Consider the following 25,198-nt stretch of genomic DNA (forward strand, 5'->3'; position numbering starts at 1 on the left):
AATGTTTATTATATATGTTAATGTATACAAATACTATATTTCAATATACATTTATAATTATGACGCTGAGGTGTACCAAAACAAGCACTTAATCAAGCTGTAAACACCAGCCAAGCCCTCCAGTATTTAACAGCTTTTATGATATTTTGTTATAATAATGCCTTATAAATAAGCAATACCTTACAAATAGCTTTTATGGGGGATTTTTTAATTAAATGTTTATATATTTTTATTAAGGTTTTACAATGTTATCATCTGAATTCTGTAACCACGAGCTGAAATCTGAATCGATACTGTTGGGGTTTGTTCCTTCTGTGTTATTGGGACTGAACCGTTCCACATTTCAACAACAGGCACGAGAAATGTAAAGTAATAACTTATATTTTCTGCATCATGAACCACAAAATAATAATGGAATAGTTCGAGTGAGAAGGGAGCTTAAAGATCCCTGCCATTGGCAGAGACTCTTTTCACTATCCCGGGTTGCTCCGAGCCTCATCCAGCCTGGCCATGGACACTGCCAGGGATCCCGGGGCAGCCACAGCTTCTCCGGGCACCCTGTGCCGGGGCCTCATCACTGCCAAAAGCCAGCCAGGCCGGTTGTTTGCCGGCGGGAAGTGAGAAGCCGAGTCCTTTTCATTTATTTTACCGACGGTAACTGGAGCAAAGCGCACGCTCGCGCGCCCACCGGCGGCTCCAGCGCGTCCCCCAAGGCGCCCTGAGGGGCCGGGCCGCGCCCCGCTCCTGCCTCGCTCCGGCCCCATCCCATCAACTCCAGCAGGTCATGGACGCCACCCGAAGGAGAGCTCCCCGCCATGCCGACCTGTCCAAAAGGCGGAGAGGCGGCCGCCCTTCAGCCGCCACTCCTGGGCGGTGCCGCCCCTCAGCTTCTCTCCAACATGGCCAGTCCCCCACCTCCCCTCCGCCTCCGGGGCGTCGCCGCCGCAGCATCACCGCCTCCCCTAAGCAGCGGCGCCGCCCTTCATCCTCTTCTCACTCTGGCGGCTCCTCCAGCGCCTCCCCTCAGCGACACCGCCCCTCAGCCTCCCGCCAACATGGCCGCTCCCCCGCCGTCCCTCAGCGGCGCCGCATCGTCACCGCCTCCCCTCAGCAGCAGCTCCGCCCCTCAGCCTCCCCTCATCATGGCGGTTCCTTCGCCCCCTCCTCTCAGCGGTACCGCCTTTCAGCCTCCCGTCCTCTTGGCGGCTCCTCCACCCCCTTCCCTCAGCGGTGCCGCCCCTCAGCCTCCCCTCACCACGGCAGCTCCTCCACCACCTCCCCTCGGCGTCGCTCCCCCTCAGCCTTCCCCCAATATGGCGGCCCCTCCCCTCAGCAGCGGCTCCGCCCCTCAGCTTCCCCCGCGGGGTTTTCCCGCCCGGCGCAGCCGCGGAGCAGCAGCCCGGGCTCGGATCGGGCGGGAAGGGTGGTGCGGAGTCCCTGCCGGCGCGGCGCGATGTCGCTGCGGCAGCAGTGCGAGGCCGCGTTCGGCACCGCGGACCTGTACGGCGTGCTGGGCGTGCAGCGCGGCGCGTCCGCGCAGGACATCCGCCGCGGCTACCACCGCGCCTCGCTGCGCCTGCACCCCGACCGCGTCCCGCCCGAGCAGAAGGAGGAGGCCACGCGCCGCTTCCAGGTGAGGAGGGATGGAGGGAGAAAGGGAGGGAGGGGGGCCATGGCTGCCACGAGTGAGACGGACCCATCGCCCCCCGGGTGACCGACCCACTGCCCCACAAGTGACTGTTCCTCTGCCCCCTGAGCGACCGATCCGCTGTCCCCCAAGTGACTGAACCCTGAGTGACCACCCCGCTGACCATCCTCCGGGTGACCGACCCCGACCCTGAGTGACCACCCCACTGACCTTCCAACCCCGACCCTGCCTGCGCACCCCAGTGCCCCCAAGGTGACTGACTGTGTGTGACTCACCTCCCGGGCACCGCTGTGTCCCCCTGCAGATCCTGGGCAAGGTGTACGCCGTGCTGAGCGACGAGAAGCAGCGCGAAGTGTACGATGAGACGGGCACGGTGGATGAGGACGCCGAGGCGCTGCAGGACGGGCGGGACTGGCTGGAGTTCTGGAAGCTGCTCTTCAAGGTGAGGGCGGGATGGGGCTGGGAGACAGAAGAACCCTGCCTTGTTCGGTGTTATGTGTTTTCTCTTAAATTCTCCCTGTGAGTAAGTCCTGTAATTCACAAAGCATTGCCTCTTTGCTCCAGGTCACCGTGAAAGACATCGAAGACTTCCATAAGAGCTACAAGAACTCGGAGGAAGAGCTGGCTGATGTGAAGGCGGCGTACCTGAATTTCGAGGGCGACATGGATCGGATCATGGAGTCTGTGATGTGTACGGACTACACGGATGAGCCCAGGATACGGGAAATGATCGAGCAAGCCATCAAGTCCGGGGACCTCCCATCCTACAAGGCTTTTGTCAATGAGTCAAAGAAGAAGATGATGTCCAGAAGAAGGCGGGTAGGTTGCAGCAGTTGATTACCATAACCTTTTTTCCCTTGGCATCTTGTTCCCGAGCTGTTTGTCACAGGATTGCTGGGTCCCACACCTTCCTGTTCACATCTTGTCTCCTATGGTCACCCCCCCCACCCCAAATCATCGTGAAAGGCTTTTCTACTTCTTTATTTCCTTATTATACACAATGGCTTATTACAGTTTAGCGTGTCCCTGCAGTTACCTACAAAGCTGTGAGTTACCAAAAACAAGCAAGTGGTGAAAATACGTTTTGGTTGACTTCTGGCAGGTGTGAAACTGCTCTGACCTAAATGGACACTTTGTAGAATGTTATATGCACATTGACTTAATGTAGTATCTACCAAGACAAAAAAAAAGAGAAGGATATGGGAAGAGGGACAGGGACAAACACCTGTGGAAGAGCAGAAAAACTTCCTGCTCTGCTAAATGGTGGAACCAGAATGGGCTTCCCTTGCCTGATTCCTTATCTGTGGGAAACCTTGGAAAACCTTTGCACTTCCCTGCAACTATTTGTGCACAGATGCCCAAAAAAGAATTTGCTAACTCCTCTAAGACTTGCTCAGATAACATGCAAAATACTTCTTTAAAGAAACCTCTTTTGCTCTTTTAGGCAGAAAAAGAAGCTAAAGAGGCAAAAAAGTCTAAAGATGAACTGGGCCTTGGTGAAGGAAATGACTTGCAGGCGCTGATTAAAGTAAGGCTTCTTCTGTTTGTTGCAGATAACTTTGTTACTGGCTTACAATTGTGTTTTCCCTGAGCGTCATTGATTTTGGATCCTTGCAACTCTTCTGAATTCCTGAGGTTAAAACCTGGCCTTAATGTTAACTATGTGCTTTAATTTAATTAGAATCAAAGTACAGTATAGATTTTATTACCTGTGTCTTTTTAAAAATTTACAAGGGTTAAATATTTGGGGTACTTATGCAGTATCTTCTAGTTTTAGACTATTTCACAGGGAGGTTTAATGATACTAAACTTTCTGTAGCTTGTGTTTACTGTTTTATATAGTCCAAGATTTTGTATAGCTGTCAAACTTCAATAATAAGGATAACCTGTATTGGGAAGTTACAAAAGGTTTGAGTTTGGTTGGTGCTCTTTTCCCCCTCCCCAGAGCCGAAGCAAGGATCGAGAAAAGCAAATGGATAACTTTCTCGCCCAGCTGGAAGCAAAGTACGGGAACAGTGCTAAGAAAGGAGGAAAGAAGACTTCAGCCAAGAAAAGAAAGGCAGAAGGAACAGCATAGACTGAAATACCAGGTTTTCACTTTGTATGGAAACAAAGTGAATTTGGGAGAATTTAGGGTGTTTTCTGGGCTCCTGTTTTGGACTGTGTGCAATGACTGGCTGTAAGTGGGGACATGACTCGGAATGTGTGCTGAACTAGGAAGACAAGTCATTCCTGTGCTACTGTCTCCAACCCTTTGGGTGCTCTACAGCTGAGATCCATGTGTGCTATTCACACACTTCTTCTGTAACAAACCTCCTGCTGTGTTTAAAGGTCTTTGCACATAAGCTCAACAGGTCTTTTCCAGATATTCCAGTAGTTTTTATAAAGATAGTTTAAAAAATTGCAGATTTAATAAACTAGAAGGTGGGGCTTTTTTGGAGTTTTGCTTCTCCAGTTCTCTGTTTTCTAAATAAGCTATTTAAAACAAGCCAATTGTGTTGATTCTTCTGATTTCAGTCAAGTAAATCCTGCACACTTCCAGGGAGGATCATTTTTCAAAGGTGTAGGAGTCTCAAGGTGAACACTTCAGGAGCTGAAGGCCCTCACAGCTTCAACAACAGCTCCTGAGGGGAAGCCAGAGGCAGATGGTCTCTGTTCCCTTTGACTTGTCTGCTTTCAAAAATAACCCTGATTCTGAGAAAGTAGAGTATATCATTGTGTTATAACACGGGACTTGAAGATTACTTTTATTGCACAAAATAAATAACAGTCCAGGAGCTGTCCCTGGTGTCAGCCATCTGTACAAAAAAACCCAAAAATGGCCTTAGAGACAACTGCATTTTTTTAAACCCACTGACTCCTCTAGGCTGTAAAACACTACATTATGTTAACAGAATCTATTCAAGTTTATTTATCTGCTTTTGTAACTCTTGTGCTACAGAAAACTCACTTGGTCCCTGAGGAATGGCATGGATACAAATGCCTGACATAACTGACCCACTGCACAGTGTTCCAGAAGAGAAATTGTATTTTGAGATGGTTTAGTGAGTAGAGGTCTCTTGTGAGCATCAGCTTCTTTCTCTGAAAACTTAAGAGGTATAGCTTGAGCTCAGAGCTGCTGCTGGGTTTTTTTTGTTTTTTTTAACTTCTGGAAATGCAAAGACAGGTTAATCCAGTTATATTTGCAGTTCCCTGGTTTTGGTTAAAGCAAGCTTGGATCAACTGGACTTGTGAGCTTCAGTATTGATGAAAAATTATTAGCTGGTCTGGAGTGGGGAAATAGGGGAGCCACTAAATAAAGAATACTAACAAGGTTTTTTTCAACTGTGAACTGTAATTTGAAGAATAATAAGAAAATATAGGAAAACAGTGCTCTTTAATTTGACTAGAAAGGAATAACTGTTTTTGTGGAGTGTCCTAACTTTGTTTAAATACAGTCAGTAGTTACCTCAGCTTGTTTTTACATTTCAGTCTGGCACTTACTGTTTGGGAGTAAGTCCTTCAACTAATCTCTTATTTTGAGAAGCCTGTACTTGATGGCTTTGTTTTATCTGGAGCCACAAGGCCAAGTCCAGCAAATGCCTCTGTTAGGTCTGTCACACAGGCAGATGCAGCTTCTAAAAGCTCCACTGCATCAGTGGCTTCTGGAACTCTACCTTGGAGTGAAGAAATCTTGTGTAATTATTGGTATTTTTACATAGGGACACTGAGCTATTCTGTGAAATTACCATAAAATGTCTCACCAGTACTGAGTACTGTCTGAAACTATTTGTAGTAAGAAGTTTCTTTTTGCCTGTTCAACCTTCTTCAGTCACTGAGGAAGAGGTAAAAGGTTTTATTACAACTCAGGAAGAGGCAGTGGTGTGCTGCCCTTGGAGATGCCAGGTCACCTGCTCTGCTGGTCCTACACACTTGTGTTCATACCTGCTGCAGCTACCACAGCATTCATCACTTCCCTAAACTGAGTGCTTGCTTTTGCCAGTACAATATTGCTTTAAACATATTTAAACAGATAAATACACTTCTTAAAAAATGTAAATTGCTATGGCTATGGAAGGCCAGGTTAACCTTCCTAAGAGAAAAATGAGCAGGTCCTGCAGCACCTGCAGCCTGCAAGGACAGGAGCCTGTGACCAGCCTCATGGAAAATAGCACAGACTGAGAGTGTTTGCTGGATTTCCTAGGAGTTGGGCTTCACTGGAATGTACTCACCCTCCCACTGGAGCATCACTTTCTCTACTGGCAGGAAATGGAATGTTTAAGTGCACCCCTGCTAATCTTTGGCAGCTGCTGCTTAGATTTATATAAAAATAACTATCTGTAAGGAAGGGTGCTTGAAAACTATGTGTAAACAACGTTGACCTTGCTGGGAAGGAAAGGTGGTTCATAACTCTCTGGAGAGGGATGGATGGGTGGATGCTTCTCCATGGCATGTCAGTGCCTCTGTTTGCTTTTTGTGCCTGATCCACTTCGGCCATGGGCTTTCACAGAGCCACGCAGTGGAAGACCTGACAAAGGAGATCGTGGACAGCCTCAAGACTCTGGGAAGGAATTACAGCCAAGTATCAAATACATTTCTAGTCTAAAACTAAAATGTCTTTTTACTCCAGCACATGACTACCAACTGCATTTTTTATAATTTCCAAAAAGAGCAAAGCTTGTGCTTGCCAAGTTGCTGCATTGCAGAAAGCAACAGCATTCCTTGATGTTTCACTAAGTATTCGTGTCTACAAAGCTTCTCTGATAATTTAAATTGTTTTTGTCAATACAGCAGTCATAAAACTTATCTTGCATTTTTTTGGGGGGATGATGGAACAGATATTTATTTTAATTTCAGTAGGAATCACTCCTTGCTTGTTTAAAAGCAAGTTACTTCAGTTTTAGCACCTTTGTTACCCTCAAGCTACTATTTCTGTTTAAGCTGACAACTCCTGCTTTGAAAACTTGGACACTGAGAGGCACTGGGGCTGATGACATTAAACTTCCTTACTTAATTTAAATATTTGGTGGTAGTAAAAAACAAAAAAAAACAAAACAAAAACACCTAACAAAATGCACCAAACTATACTCTGGAGTAGAGTAGGATACAGCAAGGATAACATCTTTGTGAATGGCAAATTAAAGACATGGATGGAACTTTGAAAAACCTCCTCAATGGAAATTATTTGTAGGAATGTACCCCTGTAGGAAATGCATCTCTGTCCCAAAAGCCTCCTTTGTTTGATCTTACTAAGCCCTGTGACTGATGAGCATACCTGAACTTGTGGATCCTCTCCTTGTCCAGGACTGATTACTATAATCAGTAACAGTGCAAGAACGGCGGCGCTGGGAATGGGGCTGGAAAAACAGTTCAAAGTTATTTCTGTTTGCTTGAAAAAAAAATCAGCAATACTATCATACAACTACAAACTACTCAAACGCAGGTATTTGTAAGGAGTTAGATGTTGTGAAGGTCTAAGAAAGATTTAAATAAGGTCAAGTCAACTTTAGAAGTAGAAAAGACACTTCTAACACTTATTTAGAATGCTCACTGGGCTAGTTAGAGGCAGTCTTTCCATCTCAGCAAAGTGTGCTTTTACAAAGCAGATTTTACAACTGCTGAGTCCAGGATGTTGAAATTATACCCAGAAATCAATAAAGCAGGTATTTAAAAGCTGTGCTGAAATTACAGCTTTCAAAGCTTCAATAGAAATACATTGTTGGATACAAGAAGCTAGCAGTAGAGTTGGAGTTTCAGTAAATTAAACTGAGAGTATGTGATACTGAAACAGACTGTAACAGACACTGATTAATGTTAATTCTCAAAGCACCCTTTTCAGTAATCAGGGATGATCTGGTGTAATAAGCTATGCTTTTACCAAGGATGTGCTGGTTGTGTTAGGCCTGGAGAAGGGATCAGGTAAGAGCAGCTGCTCCTGGAGCTGCTGGTGAGTGTCTTCGGGTGTCATGACAGTGTAAGCACAGCTTGAGTTCCCTCGAGGTTTCTGCAAGGAGAAATAACAGAGTTATTGCTTTTTCTTAGTGCAGCAGTACATTGAAAATAATTAACCCAGGAATTAAAGCTAATTTTCCAAGTGAATCATTTTATACCTAGTTGTGAGGAGGGAAACATTCAATTTGCATTAGTGAGAACTGATACAATTTTCCTGCATCTATTTGACCTTCTGTCACAAAATTACAAATAAATTTCAACTCTTGTGCTGGGTGATTTGATCAGCAGTGATAACAACTATGGGTTATTCAATAATAAAATGAGATTCATGTGCCTGTTACCGTTTGCCTGTGAGGTCCTGTGGTGCTCCCATGCTCTGCCACACTGGTGGTGGCAATGGGTGGCAGGGGGTGGTTTCTGTTTAGCAGCAGTGGGGAGGGTGAGGTCAGCTGCTCCTGTGCAGTCAGGCTGGAATGTACAGTAAAAATAAAAAAAAACCCACACAGTTAATACGTTTGGCAGGTAGAAAGGTGTAATATTGTCAGTTTCTTTGGCCTTCTGGAGTTAACTGTTCTGTAAGAATACCTTGGAAAAGCTTCAAACCATAATCTGCACTTGAAAAACAAAAAAAACTTTACTAATGCTTTCTACTTACATTTAAAAATACATTTTAATAAAGCAGAGATGTCAGTATTTCTTAGATTGACTGAAGGCTGAGGAAAGGGAACAGAAACATAAAATACTGGAAGGAGAAACACCAGTTATGAAGGGGCAAGGAATAAGTCTCAACAGTATGTGACAAGAAAGCAACAGACTGGATGAGTTTATAGGTAAACTGCAAAACTAAAAGTAAACACCAATTTAAAACACGTGGAATAGACAGTTCTGCATTGTTTCCTGATACCCTGTGGTCCCTGTAAATGACTCCATTCAGTCAGGTCATTGTGCAAAATAAAAGTAGATATTCGAGATGTGAGGGCACACTAAGAGCCCTTTGGTCAGTCAGACAACCTACTTGAACATCTTTATAGCCTGGTCTGGGCTAGGATAGCAATGTGCAGTATGACCTCCAAAAAGTGCAGACTTTAAAATTCATCTTGAAAACAGGCTGCAGAAAAAGACAACCATGTTAAGGAAGAGATGGTGGTGTTCACTTAGCTTGCAGAGGACAGTCTGAGGTCTATTCCTCGTGTGCAAAACTACCTGAACCTCAATGTACGTGATTGAATCGCAGCTGGCAGCACACTGAGCATCAGCTGTAACAACTCAGCTTTCTCAGGGGAGTTGTGCTTTGCTCACTCCAATAATCCATGTCCTCCCTCCCCAGGGATGCTTTCCGTGCTCTCTGGCCCTGGTAGCCTGCAGGGAGACGCAGTTTTGGGGACGTACAGGCGCCTGCAGACGTCGTCCCCGGAGCGTGGGGTCCCGATGGGATGCAGGGTCCGTGGGGGAGGGTTCCTCCTCCTCGCGCAGCGGGACAGGGACGAGGTGCTGAGCTCCAGGGGACGATTTGGCCACGCCCGGGTAGAGAGGAGGGAACTCGAACCTGGCCGTTTGTCATCCAGCTCCCTAACGAGAACAAAAAATTACAAGAACAAAAGAGAGTTGGTCAGCCTGGCAACTGCTGTTACCAAAGTGCTCACCTACAGGTGCCTTTAATCATGAAATGCGTGGGTAGAAATTATGTGTGTTGATTTTTAACATATCTATATGAATTTTCACAGAGGACAAATAAATAACCAAGCAGGAAAATAACTAAGAATTGCTTTCTCCAGCAGAAGAATTTATCTTATAAGGTTTTGGGTTGAATCCCTCTCACTGTGAGAGTGCTCTACTTTATTTACTACACAGGTGATCTGTAGTTCTTACAGTGTTTTCTCCACTACAGGCAGGTTCCTTTGGTGTAACTGGATTCCATGGACCACCATCAAGCCATTCAGTTTATGCTGAGAACTACTACTTGACCCTTGAGAGAGAGTTACCTGAAATTTAAAAAAAATAAATAAGTAAATTACTGTTTGGCAGAGACATACACACACACACATATATTTAAAGATGTAAATCACTTTTTGGAGAAAAGTCATTAACTTCTTCCATGACATCCAGATATATACTCAGCTATATTATTTCTCCAGCTAAGTGATCTTAATATTTAATTTTTTTTTTGGAACAATACTGCTTAGAAAATGTCCTAATACTTAATAGTTTCCAACTGAGCAGCTCATTTGCTGATCTTCCAACTATGATTATAATCAGAGGGTTTACAAAAATAATTTTCAGCATATACTGACATTTTATGTCAAGAACAGATCTGCAAAGTCCTTTTCTGAGATACAGACTGATCTGGGAAAAAAAAATCATATTCCACCCACCATAACAAGAACAAGTAGAAAATAGCTTTAATCCCATACATACTTGAGGTGTTTTTCTCCTCTTTTTGCTTTTGCGGCCACCTCTGGGTTTTGGGCACTACACACACAGTAAGGGGACAAAAGGGACAGGCAAGGGGATAGAAATAAAGGAGAAAGAAATAAAAAGAAATAAGAAGGAAAGAGATGAATTAAAATGGAATAAATAGATAACACTTCAGTGCTCACCACTCTAGAAGCAGATCATCTAAAGCAGATCATACAGTTAAATTTCAGTGTCTGAGGAAAAAAACTGGTTTAGAACTGCACAGATTTCTCCCTTCTCCCTGGATAAATTAACTATTAATGTGAGAATGGGATCCCACACACACACTCCTCAATCCCACCATTTAATTGAAACATTAAATTGTGGAAAGAACTACATCCTGAATCATAAGCCATCACATGGTTTTCATACACAGATATAAAATACTGTTTCAAAGAGAAAAGTAGGAATTAAAACTTCCAGCTGAGTAATAAAGTAAATAATAAAGTAAATTTTAAAAAAGTAAATAATAAAGAAAGTGTCAGAAAGGACAGCCAGCATTCACACAAAGTCTGATATGATTATTTACCTAAACACAACCAGTGTGTTTGCTGAGGTAACACTGTGATTCATTCCCACACAAAACAACAGCTGGCTAAAAATCCTTACCAGATTTGATGTCACTGAGGGCATCTTTGTGTGTGGCACCCGAGGTAACAGTGCTGGCAGAGGATCCAACTGCAAAGGGCTTCTGGCATCTGCTTGCAGTGTTTCTACTGTTATGATATTTTTCTCATCATCTGTGCAAAGCAACAGAGAATTCCTGTCAATACTGGCATTGCTAGTCATGGAGAGTGCTATGAATCAAATTTTTTTTAGAGAGAGTCCCCTTGGATGATAAGCTCTGCTGATTTTTTAGAAGACATGTTTCACACTGTTAGCAAAATAACTTTTTCATTCCCACTGAAGAGAACATTCCCAAATACATCACTCTCACTCTCCCACAGCATCTTTGCAAAATTAGCTGAAATCCCCTTTTGAGCCCTCACCTTAACTGTGATCCTTACCAGAGGCTGACCCTTCCCAGTGCCTGCAGATCAGTTCTTCCATGCAGACCAGGACTTCACTCCACACGTCATCAAACACAAACGTGAGCACGGAATCCTTCATGCAGGAATAGGGAGAGACAGGAGGAAACCCCAATTTCCGTCTGCCAGAGGACAGTCCCATTTTCCTCTCGTGCAACTCCTCCTCCCTGTAAAAATGTAAATATTACCTTGCACCAGAAACACATTGTGTCCTATATTTACTTTTAGTTTTCCCACTAATCTCAGTGAGAAATGACTGACCCACCCTGGTCTCCCTATACAGAGTGATTACAAATCATACTCCGTGAATAATTTACCCAAGAGATCAAATTCATGTAAAAAAAATCAATATTCATCATTACAGCAATATTTCTTCACAAATTGTTAGGCTTCACATCTAATATCAGGACAGAATCCTGAAGACTAGAGAGTGATATTATTTGCTGCAGCAATGTCTCTCTAGCCTGGTAAAACCAAGAAACATCACAATTTTAATTTAATGGTCCATGCAGATAAGTGACTTTAATTATTAAAACCAATTAAGTAGCCAGGAACTGACAGCACCCTCCAGAGTCCTTACCCAGGTCTCATGTTCATACTGTAGGGCTGAATAATATAAAGGGGTAAAAAGATAAAAATACTGGTAATTATAAAAAGCAATAAAATCCACTCTAGTTCTTAAAACTACCACTGAAAAAAATCCAGGAAAATACAATTCCACCCAAAATGCCAGTACAAAAGAGAGGCAGCACACTGCTGTTGCATAACTAAAACAGTGAATTTGACATAGTATAAAATATAAATAGTGTTTAAACATATATTATTAATTACACAGGCTCTTAGTTATGATGGCATGAATTATTCAAACCAAGCACAAAAATGGAGGGCCTGAAAAATATTCAAAAAATTCCTAAACATAATTTAGTGAAGGAAATTGTCTTAGGAAATAGGTTGGGAAAATTCCCAGTGCCTGGGCAACCTCAGGCCTTTGTAAGTTGTCTAGAGAAAAGAGAAATAAATTCATCAAGTATGTGCATCTTAACTGCAGGAACCCCAGGACACTATTTTAATACTTAATATTGAATACCTACACATCTCTGTGGTCAAATGCCAAGTATTCCTCTACTATGCCTTCAGAGAGAATGACTTCCTCTTCCCCTTCATCACTCTCTGAGGAACACAAGATTGGAGGCTTGGAAGGGTCGGCCTTTTTGCAGGCAGGAGCAACATAAAGAGGCACCTTCTTGCCCAAAACCCTAAATCTGAACAGGTGACAGTTTTCAGAAAGCAGAAATAAGGAAAGGTTGTTATTCCACCTCAAATAACAGAGACAGCATCATCATTAACGGCAAGCAGCAGTGAGGCCAAAAAATTATTCATTACAGTAACAACTTTTGGGTTTGATACCTTTTAATTACTGCTAAGAAACCTGAAACTTCGGGGAAAAAATACCAAAGCTGATTAGAAAGCATTCTAAAACATTAAATAATAAAAGCAGCACTAACATAGTGCTTTGCATTTTTCAAGACCTAGGCAAATTTAATGGATGATTAATAATAAAACTAACTACAGGACATACATATTCTTAATAAATATGCAGAAGCAAAGATATTTCTATTTACTGGCCAGTTCACTGTAGTCAGCAAAAGCACAGCTAGGTGTTCTTGCTATTCTAAGTGTACTAAATTCAGTTAAAAATGAAAACAAAGAGAGTGTGCTGTGTTCAAAACTCAGCCTAACAGGAAAGCTGCACACTTTAAGAAGCAGAGAACAAACCTGCCTTCCCACCTTGGCATGATCCAGGCTCACTGCTGGTACTTACTCATCAGAATCCTTTTCCTGTGGTGAACTTACATCTGAGGGAGCCAAACTGCTCGAGGGGGAACTCGAGTACCATCCATACCCTTCATCTGTGGGGGCCACCACCTGCTTCCCCACCACCCTGCCATGGCAAAAGCAAAGGATAAATACAGCAGTATTGGCAGTATGATCATTGAAGGGTGTAAGAGCAGCAGCAAATCCTAAAAACTCTCCTGAGAAGTTGTGCAGTTTTCCTGGTCACACTTTCAGTTTTCTAAGAGAATTCTGCTCTGCTAAGGCCAGGTCAGTTGCAGATAGCAACAAACCTCTGTGGAGGAACCACATGTGAGGTAAGAGGATGTTTATTAATGACAGGCAGGCACATCACCAGAGTGACCTTTTTACCTCTATCTACAGCATAATTGCATAAACCCACCCTGCCACCTGTTTCAAAAGCAGCTGTGTGCATCCCTAGCCTTGTGAAGGTACCAGCATCAGTCCATTAATAAAATACCTGAGATGAGGAAAGCTGGAGGACCACTGGTGGCATTCTTCCCGCAGTCCCTCAACATGAACGTTTTCTTTCTGCTCATACAGAAGCTCATCAATTTGTCTGAACATCTGCTGAACTTGTTGAGTGGCAGCTTTGTCAAATTCCTACAGAGGAATGAAAGTAACTTGTGAATAACATTTGCAGGGGTTTTTAAATGGATCTTTTTAAATGTAATTGAAAAAGACAACTATTTGTTTAAAGCTTAGCAGGATTGCATAAAAATATTTTAACTTTAAATAATTTTCTCCCAGAGATGATGCAGCCTGCTGTTAATATGGATGTCAGCCACACAAAAAGTTTACATTGACACAGCAGAAAAAACCATTAAGACATTTTGAAATATCCATATTATTATATTAAGCTACAAGACTTAAAGAAATCAGAACAGAGAGGATAAAATTCAGTGATATTTTAATGCAGTGGAGGATTTGTTGCTTCTAGTGTCCACAAACAACAGCAACACAAAAAGCAATGCAGACTGGTGGGAAACACTGAACCTGAGGGATGGTCAGGACCTTTGTTACATGTAGATAGAAAATGGGGTCAGTTCTGGGGTCATTTAAATATAAATAGCTCCATCTCACCTCCCAGAAGGCAACAGCACACTTGACTTTGGTGGAAGGAGAATAAATCAAACATTTCTAAATGAAAATAAAGTTTTAGGAGCTTACTCTATTTTGAGAAACATACAAAGATGCAGTAGTTTAATAAACTCATGCCAAGTATCTGAAAGTCATCCAGTCGTGGCTGGAGTTCCACAATAACAGCATTTATAGATAGACTTGTGCACTAAATGATTTGCATTTTCAAAATTTTTAGTGGAAATGCAGAATATTAGCAGAACAGTGTGAGCCTAATGTGTTTTGAACTGAAAAATGGGAAGCAGTAAAAAGTATGTTCTTTCTATAATCACTAACATGATTTTTTAACAGATCAAATCATTTTTGTTCTGACATGTCTTTGCAGTGGTATTTCAAGTGTCTCTCTGTGCTAGATTTGGCTTGGATGATTATGTTCTACTCACGTCATAGCCCCAGGAGAAGACTGAGCTGTCTTCTGTGGAGGTGTCAGCACAACCCTGACTAGCAGTCCGTGGATCCCCATGATCTTCCAACTCCTTATGGATTCCTGACTCCCTGAAACACGGAAAAAAAAAAAAATAAAGGGCAAAACAGCCCACAATAAACAACGACAAATTAAGTGTGTCTGTAAAAAAAGCCTGGCTGTGTCAGAACAGATCAGATATATCATGACAGGTACCTGGAGGTCTGGCCGAGGTTTTCAGCCGTGGGTGTGGCTGAGCACACCTGAGCCCGTGGCTCCGGCAGTGGGTGATGCCTCAAGGCATGTTTTGGGAGTCCTTGACTAAAAAAACAAGTGGAACTTGGCATTACTTACAAGAATAAACATTTACGGAGTTCCCACTAAGTGTTATAGGTTTTTCTTTTCTGCTTCTCAAGTATTGTGCATACATTTATTACTAGTACAAAGCTAATTCTTGTCAAATTCGCCAAAGCTGTAGGTTTAAGGTGTCAAAACTAACTCATAAATATGAAGTTAAATTTCTTGCCTTCAAAATCAGTTAAACTTAAGATATTGTGAATCGGGCTACAGCTCCCTAAAAGCAGAGACAATGCCATTATCCCTGTAGATTAATTAAACTGAATTAAATTAAATAGAACAAGAGTGAACGAGCCGAGTAAGTCAGAACTGACCCAACTCCTGGGTCAGGGAGAAAAAAGCCGGTTATAGGGATTTAGTGGCGTTCTGTCACACCGGGCCCGGTGCTCAGGAATCCCGGGAACCATCTCCCGCCGGGGGCAGGGGGTGACCGGGCCGTCGCGGGGCCCTGTTTGGTGCTGGGGGGAGCGCGGGCGGCAGGCCCGGGCGCGGGGCCGGGGGGATCAGGACCGGGACCGGGACCGGGACCGGGACCGCGATGGGGCTCGGGACCGCGCCGGGGACCGGGGTAGCGGCGCCACTCACGGCTGCACCGGCTTCCGCGCGTATCGCGATATCATCCTCAGCGCCGCCGCCCCGCCGCCGCCATCGCGCCGCTCCTCCCGCGGGGGCGGAGCGCGGCACCGGCGCGATGGAGGCGCTGCGGCGGCCGGCGCTGCCCGAGGACGCGGTGCGCTACCGCCTGTTCGCGGCGGCGGCGGCGGGCCCGGGTGGCGAGGCGCTGCTGCGGCGCTGCGCCGAGGTGGCCCTGGTGCGCTTCGCCCCGCTCCTGGCCTCCTACGTGTGGCAGCGGCAGCCGTTCCGACTGCGCTACGTGCCGCGCCACGGTGAGCCGAAAGGGGGCCGGGGCACGGCGGGAGGAGCGGCCGGAGGGGATGTGTGTGGGGCACCCGGCGGCTGGGAGCCGGGAGCGTGTGAGGGGGATCCGGCGGCCAGGAGCCAGGAATGCGTGAGGTGGATCCGCGGCGGAGAGCCGAGGGCGTGTGAGGGGCAACCGGCGGCCGGGAACCGGAACCGTGTGAGGGGCACCTGGTGGCTGAGAGCTGAGGGCGTGTGAGGGGGATCCGGCGGCTAGGAACCGGGATAGTGTGAGGGGGATCCGGCGGCCGGGATTCAGGAATGCGTAAGGTGGATCGGTGGCCGGGAAGCGGGAGAGTGTGAGGGGGATCCGGTGGCCAGGAACCGAGGGCGTGTGAGGGCACCCGGCGGCAGAGAGCCGGGAGAGTGTGAGGGGGATCCAGCGGCCGGGATCCAGGAATGCGTGAGGTGGATCCGGCGGCCGGGAGCTGGGAGAGTGTGAGGTGGATTTGGTGACCGGGAATCGGGAGAGTGTGAGGGGGGATCCGGCGGCCGGGAAGCGGGAGCGTGTGAGGGGGATCTGGCGGCCGGGAGCTGAGGGCGTGTGGGGGGATCTGGCGGCCAGGAGTGAGTGAGGGACACCCGACGGCCCGGAACCGGGAGAGTGTGAGGAGGATCCGGCGGCCGGGAACCGGGAGTGAGTGAGGGGGATCCGGCGGCCGGGAGCTGGGAGAGTGTGAGGGGGATCCGGCGGCCGGGAACCGGGAGTGAGTGAGGGGGATCCGGCGGCCGGGAACCAGGCGTGAGTGAGGGGAATCCGGCGGCCGGGAGCTGGGAGAGTGTGAGGGGCACCCGGCGGCCGGGAACCGGGAGTGAGTGAGGGGGATCCGGCGGCCAAGAGCCAGGAATGAGTGAGGGGGATCCGGCGGCCGGGAGCTGGGAGAGTGTGAGGGGGATCTGGCGGCCAAGAGCCAGGAATGAGTGAGGGGAATCCGGCGGCCGGGAGCTGGGAGAGTGTGAGGGGCACCCGGCGGCCGGGAACCGGGAGTGAGTGAGGGGGATCCTCGGCTGGGAACCGGGATAGTGTGAGGGGGATCCGGAGGCCAGGAACCGGGAGCGTGTGAGGGGGATCCGGCGGGACTGTGTGAGGGAAGCCGGAGGGGACTCGGCGGCTTCAGAGACTCGCAGTGTCACAGCATGGGTCAGCTCAGAAAGGCCTCCACTGAGGCATCTGATGCCACGTCCCTGCTGCAGCAAGGTCATCCCAGAGCACTCGACACAAGATTTTGTCAGCATGGTCTGGAATATCCCCAGGGAGGGAGACTTCGAACCCTGTGGACAATCTGGTTTTGTGCATGGGGTTTCTGAGCCGCCTCTCCTCTCCGTGCCCCGTCCAGGCGAGACCCCGGCGCACATCGGCGGCACCACCCTGTTCGGGGATAACGTGGAGGATGAGTGGTTCATTGTGTACCTGGTCCGGGAGATCACCAGGGAGTTCCCCGGGCTGGCAGCCAGGTAAGGCGGGTCCTGCTGAGGTGCTTGTTTGGGAGGGGTGCGAAGGGTCAGTGCCTGTGCTCTGAAGGTTCTGTCTTGATATTCCCCATCCTTGGAGGTGTTTTCCCATCCCATACACATTTGAAGTGTCCAAGACCAGGTTGGATGGGGCTTGGAGCAGCCTGGACTAGTGGAAAGTGTGTCTGCCTATGGCAGAGGGATTGGAACCAGATGATCTTTAAGGTCCCTTCTTACCGAAGCCTTTCTGTGGTTCTGTGAATATTAAAAAAAACTCCAGCAGATATGGATTCAGAAGTGTGTTGTTGTGCTCTGCAAGGCTTTTCCTGCTAAGAAACCAATTTCTCCTTGGCCAGGATTGATGACAACGATGGAGAGTTTCTCTTGATAGAAGCAGCTGATTTTCTCCCAAAGTGGCTGAATCCTGAGAACAGTGAAAACAGGGTGAGTAAAACTCATCCTGAAAATAGTTTGCAAGGGGCCACAGTGGTGTTTTTTGTAGCAGCTGGAGTTTTCTTTTGTGCCTCTACCCAAGTGGTCTGACTGTCTCTGAAAATCCAGAGTGCTATCTGTCCCTTACTGTTGCTCCTTTCAGGAGCACTCCCTATAGCCACCTCAGATTAGAATGGAAATAATTAACTTGGTCATTAGCAAAAAATTAATTCTTTTTCCCTTATTCCAATATTCTTAAAAGGGATGGAACACAACACAAAAATCGATTGCAAGTGTGTCTGCCTGGACTATCAGGCTCATATTTTCCTTTTGTTTGAGGGAGCAGACAGAGTGAGGGAGTTGAGAACGTTGCATTCAGGGCTTTTCTTAGGCTCAGGAACCAGCAGAGGTCGCATGTAGCACATGAAATAATGCTTTTTAATCCCTGTGATGTCCTGAAGCACTTAGGTTATGCTGATTCTCCTGAAGCACTTCTCTAGCTGAAGAGAAACTTGGTATTATTGTTATTAAGAAAACAAGATCTATTTGACAAAACTTACTGCTGTTAAAACAGGGATTTTTACTGGTTGAATTGTGGTCTCTGGCATCTCAATAACTTTTTTTAAAAACCTGTGCTGCTTCCTGTATTGGTTCTCTGTGCTTTATATTCCCTGTGTTTAAACAAATGCATTTGTATATGAAATGAAATTTTCCGTCGCTCTGTGTGACTGTTGTTACCGTGAGTGATCAGAGCATTCCTGTCTGCCAGGTGTTCTTTTACAAAGGAGAGCTGCACATCATTCCGCTGTCGGAGACTTCGGAGCAGGACTGGGAGCTCTCTGCTCCCTGTCCCACGATCCCACAGGCGCTGGCACTGTTATCCACCCGCTCCGAGGAGTTCCTGGCTGCAGAGCCCATCAGAGCTGCGGTGTACAAACGCATCGATGGGTGCGTGGGGGCTTCATTTGGTGGGGTTTGGTTCTGTGCTCTCTGGGGTTTAAACATTTCCCCAATAGATGTGATAAAGGTGGTTCCTTTTCAGATACCAGCAGCTGGAGCTTTTTCTGTGGCATTCTTGGAAAAAAGGAGGATCCTGTAGGCAGTGATCTTGGGGATCTGAAACTGGTTCACTGCTCTAATTCCACACCTGACAATGACAAGAGTTACTTTTCCTTCACATCCTTCCTATACTGAAAAATCTGAAAGTTCTGTGATCTTTTAGGGAGCCCTGTGCAGGAAGAAAAAGATAATTTGACCTAAATTGTAGAATTAGCAGAATTGTCAGAGCTTCAGCTTGTCACAACTGTGTTCAGCCCTGTACTTTATTTTTTGCAAGGATTTGACAGCATAACTTTTACAGAGTGTGGTAAAGAATACTGCGTAGCTGGATATGTTGATTAAGTTCACAAGGACTCGTTTTACCCATGTGGGGGATTCAATTTTATTAGCCATGTATATAGCCATTTATATAAATGTGTTATAGAAAGAGACATTCTAGGCATTAGATTGGCCAAATTTTAACTCCAGAATAATCTTCTGACCCATGATGCAGGTAAATATTAAAATGAAAATGAGCCTCATGATAAAAAAGACGTGGTTTAATTTGCACTACACCTCCTACACTCTGCTGCTGCTCAGGTATCCCGAGAAGATCCAGGCCTCGCTGCACCGAGCCCACTGCTACCTCCCTGTTGGAATCGTGGCTGTGCTGAGGCAGCGCCCGTCCCTGGTGGCTGCGGCTGTCCAGGCCTTTTACCTGCGGGATCCGAGTGATTTACGGGCCTGTCGGCGTCCTTTCAGAACCTTCCCTGCCGAGCAGCGTGTGATGACCCTGGTAAGTGCTCTCTAAAGTTCTGATCACCCTGGCAAGTGCTCCTCTAAAGCCTCTGATCACCCTGCTAAGCGCTCCTCTAAGACCTTGTCACTTAATTCCTTTCTGTAACTGACAAGGGTTCTGTGGCCGATGGTATAAACACATAGATCGAACTTAAAACGGCGAGTTTTCTGTTTTTTTCTGTTTCCCCCTTCTGGCTCTAGGGATGAATTTCCAGGTCATGACATTTATAGCTTGTCTGGATCGATGTGGCTGGGGCTGATACTGAGAGAATTGTTTGTGAAACCAGAGGTTGTGATAATAGTTCCTCTGCTGAATGGCTGAATGCCTGCTGAGTAAACTGATCTCCTAGTGTGATCAGAGCAGTTAGAAGCACTGCCAGCCAATGTGAGGAGTTGCTTCTAACCAGGGGTTCACTCCAAGACTTTTCAGCTGTACTCACACAGCTCTGTGAAAGCTTTTATTAAGTGTTTTATGAGCACTGTCCAAGCACTATTCCATCTTACGCATTTTGTTAGAGTTGTACCACTAGACTCCTGAAAAGAAGCTTTAGAGTAAAATTTTGGACTTCTAAACTGTTTCAGATATCTCAGCTTTTAATCAAATTTAATTTCAATTGAAAAGACACCTTCTTGATGCAGATATAGAATATCGAGGATTTTTCCTTATGTATTTAGACTGAGAAAAGTTTGTATTTGCCTGGGGATTTCAATTTGGAACAGACTTTGCAAGGCCTGAAAAGCAATTAATAGCAAAATCTATCTAGGATATATTTTGAATGCAGTCTCAGGTATTGCCTGTAATACGTGTGCCTTCAGACACACTTCAGTGAGCCTGGTGGGAGCTGGATGCCTGTCCACAGCACAGTCACGCTGCAGGGAGTGGGTTTGTTCTGCTCTGGCCGTTTCAGGTGACTTTCACTCGGTGTTTATATGCACAGCTGGTGCAGCAGAAGTTTGTTGCAGACAGACGCAGTGGATACACCCTGCCTGCCCCATCTCATCCTCAGTACAGAGCCTACGAGCTGGGCATGAAACTGGTAATGATTTTTACGTTTATGTTTGTCCAGAGAATGAGTCTTTGTCTGGAAGTTGTATTCTTGTCCAGAAAAATGTGAGCAAAGTCCACCACACCTTGAGAAACTCTTCTTGTTTCATCTTTTATATACAGGCTCATGGCTTTGAAATTCTGTGCTCCAAGAGCAGTAAAGTAGCTCCTGATGCCAAGAGAAATGTGTTAAGTGGTCCTCTGTGGGAGAGATTCCTCAGGAGCTTGAAGGAAAAAGATTATTTCAAGGTGAAGCAGTGCATCTGTGGCCTTTAAACATTCCAGGGAAAATAGATTTTAGCTCTTGAACTTGTGTAAGGAGTTGCAGAGCAAGAACCTGAATCCTTATCTCTGTGTAAAATGATTTAATGTCTTCAAAGGGGACATGTGCAGTTTGTTCCCCTTTGAAAGTAATTTATTTTGGAAATTAGAAAGGAAAAAGCAAGATTTGGGGATTTTTTTCATTCATCTAAAGAAAGGGGAGAAATGCAGTTGAATGGAGAAAATCACCATGTGATTGTGTGAGGTGTAATTGATTTCACTGGTTTACATTTCATTTCCATGCCTCAAACTAAATATTCTTCAAGACCCATACATAACACTATAGACCTATTTGGGCCCATACAAGTGTAATTTTTATGTGTGTCTGGTTTTTGTGGGTTCTGGGGGATTTGGTGAGGTTTTGTGGTTTTTTTTTTTAAATATGCCTTTGACTACTTATTTGGAGTTAATAAGTTGGGCATAAATTAACTACTTAATTTGAGGGTTATAAGCTTGGACAACTCTGTTGAAATTCTTAGGTTCATATACTTTAATATAATTCAGATTTAAAAATGCCCCTTTGCTGTATTCAGTTCCAAGTGTACAGGGCAAAGAGGTTTTATTTGTTTTGGTTCTCTCAGCATTTCTGTGTGACAAACAGTCATCCTTAGGAAGCTTGACTGTGAAAGGAAGGAGAGGAGAATTTTTTTGATTCATGCCTGTGACTTGCATTAAATAGGGAGAAATGGAAGGATCTGCAAAGTACCTGGAACTGTTGCACATGGCAGAAGATCACTTCCAGCAATCTGTTGATGTCCCAGAAAGGTAAGAGCTGCTTGAAATTCATGAATTTCATATACCCTGCCTACAAATCCTTTAACTGACCTTTAAAATCCTTCTTACAAAAAAACCTGAACCCTTTTCTCCATCGTACATTTAATGTGGCTGCTGTGTCCAGGACATATAGGTACTAATTCCTCTGGAATGCTCCACTAGGGGACGTTCTTGCTTGAGTAACTCTTTATCTCAGTTTTGTGAAATGCTGAGCTCTTCCAAGTGGGTTAAGAGGTGACTGAAAAGCATTATTTGCTTGGTTGACTGTAGGAAAAAAAAAGTTTCATGGAAAAGCAGTCCCAGTGAATAATAAATACAGAGTAATCTGTCTCATTTGCTCAAGGAGCTGGCTGTAGATATCTCTGAAAGATCAAATCAAAAAAATAAATGACTACAAAATTATCTGAGGCTTTGCCAGCTCATAATGTCTTGACTGTTAGTTTTTTGAGTTTCCAGTTTGGGATCTGGCAATCTTAATATTTATCAAGGCAAAATAAATGTAAAGAAAAAGAGCCGTGACAAATGTGCTTTGGAGCCATCAGCTGGGAATTGCAGGGACTGACTTTGGCCAATGCTCTGTGTAGTACTCCGGTACTTCCCCAGATTCATTTCCCTTTTTCATGTGCTTGCACAGAAGGAAAAATGAAGAATTTGAGTGAAAACCTGAATGCAGCTTATGTGATCCCATTGAACCAATTTCAGTAAATTGATTTTTTTTCTTCTAGCTCTGTTGAAGTGAGCCCAGGTGATGAAATCCTGACACTACTACAGACAACATCCATTGATTTAAAGGAATTTGAGAGAGAAGCAGCTTGTCTTCCTCCAGAGGATGGTGAGCTGGATGGGGGGAATTATTCCTATTCCAGATGATTATTTGTGGGAATGTTGACATCTGTGAAGAGAAAGCTGTTTATTAGTCATGAAGCCAACCTTCATTAAGACTAAATCCTGGATTGGCTCTCCCTTTTTAGAGTAAGCCTTTCTTCTTCCACTTAGTGGCCAAAGGATTCTCAGTGACGAGAATGCTATTTCTTAGTTTGAACTCTGCAAAGCAGAGTTTTAAAGTAGTGAAATGAAATCTCCACTCTCTTCTTCTCAGCCTCTCTCTGCCTTATGCCATGTGTGACCCAGGATCAGCACAAAAACTTAACTGCAAAAATGATTTGCAGAATGGTTGCAGTCCTGTCAGTCAGCTGGTTTGGGCCCTAGGGCCAGCAGGCTTGTGCAGAATATCAGATCTGTCCTATGTTCTTTCAGATGACAGCTGGCTGGATATTACACCAGATGCTCTGGATCAGATGCTGAAGGAGGCAGGAAGTGAGTCCCTTCCTTCCACAAATGAGGAAGAGCAAAAATATGACTTGGAAACAGTTGCTGAGAGCATGAAGGCCTTTGTGTCCAAAGTGTCCACGCATGAAGGAGCAGAAATTCCATGGTAGTAGCACTTTGAGTTTGGGGTCTGGTGTAGAGTGTTGCACTCTGCTGCAGCCCTGTGGTTGATTCTGTGATGCAGAGAATCAGAATTTGAAGGTGTTCTGCTGAGCAGGGGCCTGAAGCAAACCCATAGCAGTGAAGATGTACTTGCTTTAAATCAGCTTGGTACCACTCTGACACTGGTGCAGGTTAAAGTGCTGCAAGCTGAGCTGCTCTCTGTCCCTCAGTTTGGTTTTGTGGTCTTCAAAATTTTTCTCTGTCATTCCAGAAATTCCTGCACTCATTGTTTCTTGTCGAGTCCATACAGGCTTCAAAATTTTGAGGACTTCTAAGTTCAAATGTTCCCACTTCAATCCTGGCTTGAGAGAAATCAATATGGCTTGTGCCTCTGTCAGGCTTATGCAAGCAGAAAAGCTTCATTTATTTAAAAATATTTTTATATTTCAGGTCATCTGATGAATCCCATGTTACCTTTGACGTGGATTCTTTTACAAAAGCACTGGACAGAATCTTAGGTGAGATTGTTTCTTTATTTGAAACAAATCCTGGCGCTGATTTCTTTGCTGTTGTACTGACACAAAATAATACCCAGGAGCAGACTCAGAGGAGCTGGATTCTGATGATCTGGATGAAGAGGAGGAGTTTGATTTCTCAGATGGGGATGATGAAGACCTGGCTGCTGGAAATCCAAGGCAGGAGCAGAAGGTGTCTCCTGAGGAGCTCGTGGGCAGTCTCAAGTCGTACATGAAGGAGATGGACCGTGAGCTGGCACAGACCAACGTTGGGAAAAGTTTCAGCACCCAAAAGAGAGGGGTGAGTATGCCTTGAGCTCTGATCTGTAGCAGTAATTTCCAAACAGGAAATGTGCTGAAAGTGGCCAATCCGAGTAAGGTGGTCAGAACCTTCCCACGTGCAAGCCAAGTGTGCTGCAGTTGCACCATAATATGTTTTTTCCAAACTAAAGCTTCCCTAAGCTTTGAATTTGCACATCTTTTCCAAGACTTAGTTTCATTTCCCTGTTTTTAGTAGTAGGGCAAGCAGCTGCAGCTTGACTTTGGAGTTCCTGTAGTAGTTTGCTCCTATAGGAAGCTGAGCCAGGACGCAGCAAGACTTTCTTTCTTTTGGAACTTAATCTGGGTAATGGACAGTGATGGTTTTTAGCTGGCACGAGCATTTGGTGGCTGAATTCCTGTCTGTCTAGACTTTGGAATGTAATTTGTTGGCTGCAGAATTGTTGTTTCTTTTCTCTCGTGGCTTCCCTTTTTCCCCCCTTAACTCTGCTCATACAATTTGACAAACCTTGCTCCTTGTACTTGCAGGCAGGTTCTGTTGGAGCAGCCACATCTGAGAGCGCTGGCCCCGATTCTGGAGCTGAGGATGCTGAGCTGGCACCCCTGGATGTGGACATGAACCTGGTGGCAAACCTGCTAGAGTCCTACAGTGCCCAGGCTGGCCTGGCAGGACCCACCTCGAACATTTTACAGAGCATGGGGGTGACTCTACCTGAGAACACAGATCCCACTGGCCCCAGCAGCCGAGCAGAGCCGTGAGAGCCTCCGGACAAGACGCGGCTGGTGGGGAAACGAAGCACAGACCGACGAGCAGGATGTGGAACAAGAGGCCAAAGGTTTTAATTCTGAGCGTTCTGTTCATTATGTGTCACTTCAGCAAAGTGAATTTACCTGCAAAAGCCTTCTGGTTGGACACTGTCTTGGATGGAAAGGAGAATTTCCCAGTGCTGACACATTTTCAGAAAACTGAAAAACGATGTTGTGACTCGAATGAAACTTAGTACAAAAAATTCTCTTCCATTTTTCCAGTCAGTGATCCAATGTGCCACATTTCTAAAATGCTCTTTTACACATTGCTAAGTGGTTTCAATACCTGGAAAGCAGTTCTTGTGCTGAAAATGCTGCTGCCTTCAGGGGGAGGTGGGGAAATGCCACATTACAGGAAGAGTCTCCTGGATTTGGGAACGCTGGTTAAATGTTGGGCAGACATTGAATCCTTCCCAAAAGCAAGATGCTGCATTGTAAAAACTTCTGACAATTACTGTAAGAGCCTGTTCCTTATTAAGTACAAGGATTTGAAGAGTAACTGGATCAAATATGTAAATATTGGCCAGAAGTATTTTTTAAATTTATTTCGATAAAAACAGAAATACAACTTGA

General features: G+C 45.3%; 3 protein-coding genes across 4 annotated transcripts; 2 read left to right on the top strand and 1 right to left on the bottom strand.

Annotated features, from left to right (window-relative positions):
• The first annotated feature begins 94 nt into the window (after nucleotides 1-94).
• Nucleotides 95-4,089, top strand: DNAJC9 (DnaJ heat shock protein family (Hsp40) member C9). Its single transcript, XM_056495564.1, has 5 exons — nucleotides 95-1,633; nucleotides 1,953-2,090; nucleotides 2,213-2,467; nucleotides 3,093-3,176; nucleotides 3,594-4,089. The coding sequence occupies exons 1-5, from the start codon at nucleotides 785-787 to the stop codon at nucleotides 3,723-3,725; spliced, it is 1,458 nt and encodes a 485-aa protein (XP_056351539.1). The 5' UTR covers nucleotides 95-784; the 3' UTR covers nucleotides 3,726-4,089.
• On the bottom strand, nucleotides 2,614-15,482 carry FAM149B1 (family with sequence similarity 149 member B1). 2 transcript variants are annotated; one of them, XM_056495560.1, is made up of 15 exons: nucleotides 15,401-15,479; nucleotides 14,675-14,779; nucleotides 14,439-14,550; nucleotides 13,376-13,518; nucleotides 12,884-13,003; nucleotides 12,153-12,323; nucleotides 11,041-11,228; nucleotides 10,643-10,773; nucleotides 9,995-10,048; nucleotides 9,449-9,561; nucleotides 8,969-9,148; nucleotides 7,921-8,047; nucleotides 7,506-7,631; nucleotides 6,903-6,984; nucleotides 2,614-6,155 (listed from the first exon to the last, which is right to left on the bottom strand). In XM_056495560.1, the coding sequence occupies exons 1-15, from the start codon at nucleotides 15,433-15,435 to the stop codon at nucleotides 6,082-6,084; spliced, it is 1,761 nt and encodes a 586-aa protein (XP_056351535.1). In that variant the 5' UTR covers nucleotides 15,436-15,479; the 3' UTR covers nucleotides 2,614-6,081. The 2 variants fall into 2 exon arrangements, with proteins under 2 accessions (XP_056351535.1, XP_056351537.1); XM_056495562.1 differs by lacking the exon at nucleotides 9,995-10,048 and having other exon boundaries at nucleotides 5,006-6,155; nucleotides 15,401-15,482.
• ECD (ecdysoneless cell cycle regulator) lies at nucleotides 15,478-25,198 on the top strand. The gene is made up of 13 exons (XM_056495559.1): nucleotides 15,478-15,702; nucleotides 17,071-17,188; nucleotides 17,542-17,629; nucleotides 18,387-18,565; nucleotides 19,256-19,451; nucleotides 20,362-20,490; nucleotides 20,622-20,747; nucleotides 21,499-21,584; nucleotides 22,319-22,425; nucleotides 22,851-23,028; nucleotides 23,475-23,542; nucleotides 23,620-23,840; nucleotides 24,347-25,198. The coding sequence occupies exons 1-13, from the start codon at nucleotides 15,507-15,509 to the stop codon at nucleotides 24,575-24,577; spliced, it is 1,923 nt and encodes a 640-aa protein (XP_056351534.1). The 5' UTR covers nucleotides 15,478-15,506; the 3' UTR covers nucleotides 24,578-25,198.

This window comes from Oenanthe melanoleuca, chromosome 6, assembly GCF_029582105.1.
Source record: "Oenanthe melanoleuca isolate GR-GAL-2019-014 chromosome 6, OMel1.0, whole genome shotgun sequence".
NCBI lineage: Eukaryota > Metazoa > Chordata > Aves > Passeriformes > Muscicapidae > Oenanthe > Oenanthe melanoleuca.